The 3828-nt window shown below is 52.6% G+C and overlaps 1 protein-coding gene across 1 annotated transcript; it reads right to left on the bottom strand.

Moving 5' to 3' along the window:
• Positions 1–395: 395 nt before the first annotated feature.
• Positions 396–3359, bottom strand: POU3F3 (POU class 3 homeobox 3). Its single transcript, XM_033950606.1, has one exon. The coding sequence runs from the start codon at positions 3101–3103 to the stop codon at positions 1781–1783; it is 1323 nt and encodes a 440-aa protein (XP_033806497.1). The 5' UTR covers positions 3104–3359; the 3' UTR covers positions 396–1780.
• Between the last annotated feature and the right edge of the window lie 469 nt (positions 3360–3828).

The following is a 3828-nucleotide window of genomic DNA, read 5'->3' as shown; positions in this document are numbered from 1 at the left end:
AAATCTAGTTGGTTTAAAGATGGGAAAACAAAACAGCTGGCACAAACTTTTGCAAACTAAAACATCTGTACCTTTGATCATTATACATTCAAGACATTTTGACATTTATTCAAAATCCTGACCTTGTTTTCCTAAGTATGATAATTTACTTCTTCTCTTTACCTGACCGTCCTAATAATCAGTAACTGTGTTTACTTAAAAAATTATTTAGTAATGCAATTGGCAACGTAAATATTAATGCACTTGAATACCAGTCAATAGTTCACTCTGCCTCTGGTGTAGATAATTCCAGATGCACTTTATAAAACCTATTCTTTCCAATGCATCGCTTTCAAAAATTTTTCTTCCCTTTGAGAAGTTGCTCAACACAGCTTTTATGCATCAGACACACACTATTTCATTCTAACAAATTTATTTTCTCAAGCGGCTCTTACGGAATCACTATTCAAATTAAATTACAATCAAATTATCACATCAAAAAGTTACCCTTATTACCTAACAACTGTCCATATTCTCATTTCATTTTGATTTTTTTTTTTTTGTGCTCGTCTGAAAAAAACACGTAATACAAGATCTGGGGGAAAAATAAATTACCGTTTTTGCAGCAGTTCATAGGTATTCTGAATAAAATATTAAAAGTCATTTGATGAAAATATAAAGCAAATTTTTTTTTTTTTAGATCAACAATGGATCTAACAATTCTATATTGCCGTCTTTTGAAAAGTCTGTTTATTAAAACCTACCAAAAAACACTGCGTGGAAATGGCAGTATTATATAATCTCATCCACAGCACCCATTCAATCAAAGTTGGCAACGGAATTAGGAGAGAAGTTCAGATAAATGCAGGCTGCAGATGTCCACAATCTTTCTAAATCCTTTATCTTTGTCAATAAAAAATAAACAATGGGGAAAAATAACGGGGAGGACCCTGAAGATCTTCCATGATGATGGGCAGTCGTCAAGACCAGGACCTTGACAGGTTTAAATTATTCCCTTTATCTTTCCCTGGCTTAATTCATGCAAAGTCCTTCCTATTGATCTCAAACTTTCGGGGCCGACAGTCTCTCCTCTTTTTCACACCCCACTTTAACTGATTTCGTTTATTTCGCTTAGGGTGAAAACTTATTTCCATTTTCCTTCCTTCCCCCCCCCCCCCCTCATTCTTTTTGTTTGATCGTTTCAGTGCTCTGTGCAGATTTCCTGTTGTGTGCGGGGTTTTTGTTGTGGGGGGAGGGGTGGGGGGGGGTGGGGGGGCAAAATGAAACCTTCTCCTCTGTGCATGTTTGATTGCGCCAAAATGCTGCGACTGCACTGGAAATCAGGGCTCTGGAGGGCAGCAGGCTCCCAGCACCGTTTGGACCAACCAGATCCCTCAGTGTTACGATTCCTTTTTTTAATTACTCCAATGAGAAAAGAAAAGTTTCCGCAGATGTTACAAAAAGACAGTCCGATTTCGCTGCTTGGTGGAGGTGGGGGCACTTTTTAAGGGGGGGGGGGTGGAGAAGGTGAAATCAAGACAGGGGCTGTTCTTGCTGCAACAAAGGGGCCATAATTAAGGTGGTCTGGGGAAAACATTGCAAAATAATAATAATAATAAAAAAGAAGAAGCCGATAGACCTCTAGAGTTCTGATGCATGATGCATCCCCAGCACAAATGCGATCGCCCCTTGCAGTGTCTCTGTTTAAGTCTAAAAGAGTCTTAAGGGCAGGCGATGTGCTCTCGCCGCTGCGGTCGCTTCCCCCTCCGGTCCCAGGCCCCCCCTTTTTTTTCTTTCCTCATCACTGCACGCTCGTCTGCAGTCCGTGGTGCGGGGGCGGCGTGTCGGCGCTCACGTTGCCCACCTGGGAGTAGATGTCGTCGGGGGTCTGCTGCTGAATCCCCGGGGGGGTCATCCGCTTCTCCTTCTGCCGGCGGTTGCAGAACCAGACGCGGACCACCTCCTTCTCCAGCTGCAGGCTGTCGGCCAGGCCGGTGATCTCCTGCGCCGAGGGCTTGGGGCACTTCAGGAAGTGGCTCTCCAGGGCCCCCTTGACGCTCACCTCGATCGACGTGCGCTTCTTCCTCTTCCTGCCCTGCGCCGCGATCTTGTCGATGCTGGTGGGGCTGCCCGTGGACGAGTCGGCCTCCTCCAGCCACTTGTTCAGCAGCGGCTTCAGCTTGCACATGTTCTTGAAGCTGAGCTGCAGCGCTTCGAAGCGGCAGATGGTGGTCTGCGAGAAGACGTTGCCGTAGAGCGTGCCCAGGGCCAGGCCCACGTCGGCCTGCGTGAAGCCCAGCTTGATCCTGCGCTGCTTGAACTGCTTGGCGAACTGCTCCAGGTCGTCGGACGTCGGCGTGTCCTCGTCCGAGTGCGGCTCGTGGCTGTTGACGGCGCCGTGGTGCGGCGGCGGCGGCGGCGGCGCGTGGTGCGGGTGCGCGTGGTGGTGGTGGTGGTGGTGGCCCGGGTGCTCGCCCAGCTCCGGAGTGTCCCCGCGCACCAGCCCCGGGTGCACCAGGCTCTGCGCGCCGGGCGGCGGGCTGAGCATGCCGTTCACCGTGAAGCCCCCCGGCGACGAGTAGATCAGAGCCTGCTGCTGCTGCTGCTGCTGGCCCCCGGCCATGGAAGCCAGGTGGGCGGCCGATCCAGCTCCCCAAGCCCCCGGGTGGCCCTGGTGCGGCCCTAGGTGCGGCGGGCGGTGGTGCAGCGTGGTGCCCGAGTGCAGATCGTCTCGCACCGCGCTGCCCTTCACGTCCGTCTGCTGCTGCTGCGGCTGCTGCTGCTGCTGGGGGCTGCCACTCATGGTCACCGGGCTACTGGACCAGGGCGAGCCCGCCTCTGCGGCGGCGGCGGCGGCAGCGGCGGCGGCGTGGGGCAGGGCGGTCACCCACTGGTGGGCATGGCTCAGCATGTGGCCTCCGTTGCTGGCCGCCATGGCTCCCTGCATGAAATCGCTCTGGACCATTTTGACCGAGGGGTCGCCCCGGTAGCCACCCGAGACGGAGGTGATGGCCACGCTGCCGGGCTGCATGCCTCCTCCGCCCCCTGAGTCCGAGTGCACGATGGAGCCGGCGGACAGGAGGCTGTTGCTGCCCAGGTAAGGGTTTGAAGCCGCCGTGGCCATGGCTGACCCCCTGCCCGCGGCTCTCCACGGGTTGGGGGGATCCTTCCCCCAGCAATCGGGGAGGATTCGTCCTTCAATGGCTCGGCAGGTGACCAGCTGCTTTCTTTCCGTGGTTTAATGTTGGGGTGCCCCCCCACGCACCCCCGATCCACGGTTGACACTTCTTGTCCCCCCCACCCACCCACCCCTCCCCCTGTACAGTCCGGTTCACCTGTTACTGGTGACAGAAAGTGAGCCCTTCCTCCACCTCCACTCAGCAGTACATTGCACTCCCCAGTCTTCCTGTCCTCGGCGTCCCCCCCACCCCACAAGTCCCCCTCTTTTTTTTTTTTTTTAAAGGCTTGATCGACTTTTTTAGGTCTCTAGTCACAAGTTTGCTTGGGGTCTTCTAGAAAACTTCCGGCGGCGAGGATGCATTTCTCAGAGTCCTGGCCGCAGCCTCATTTTCCCGCTGCAAGCAAAGTTCCCTTTCATCCTTCTTTTCGCGCTGGCAGCCCTCTGCATCTTTATTTTTTTTTTTTGCAGCTTGCTCTCGATCTGAAGCAAACAACATAAATAGGTTTGCAATGCTGCTGGTTACCTTTCTTTTCTCATGGAAGTTACAGGAACAGCACAGGGACGAGTCTTAATATTCTTATCTTTTTCTTTTTTTGTTGGCCGGTTGCAAATGGTATCCTTTGCGTTTCGGGAGCCCCGAACTCCGGTAGAAGTTGCCCGGGTTTGCA

The sequence above is a fragment of the Geotrypetes seraphini genome, chromosome 6 (assembly GCF_902459505.1).
Source record: "Geotrypetes seraphini chromosome 6, aGeoSer1.1, whole genome shotgun sequence".
Taxonomy (NCBI): Eukaryota; Metazoa; Chordata; class Amphibia; order Gymnophiona; family Dermophiidae; genus Geotrypetes; species Geotrypetes seraphini.
The sequence above is the reverse complement of the archived record's forward strand: the minus strand, read 5'-3'. Positions and strand labels throughout refer to the sequence as shown.

Bases quoted from the DNA above. Each gene is read 5' to 3' on its own strand.
- POU3F3 (XM_033950606.1), bottom strand. From the start codon at position 3,103: ATGGCCACGGCGGCTTCAAACCCTTACCTGGGCAGCAACAGCCTCCTG.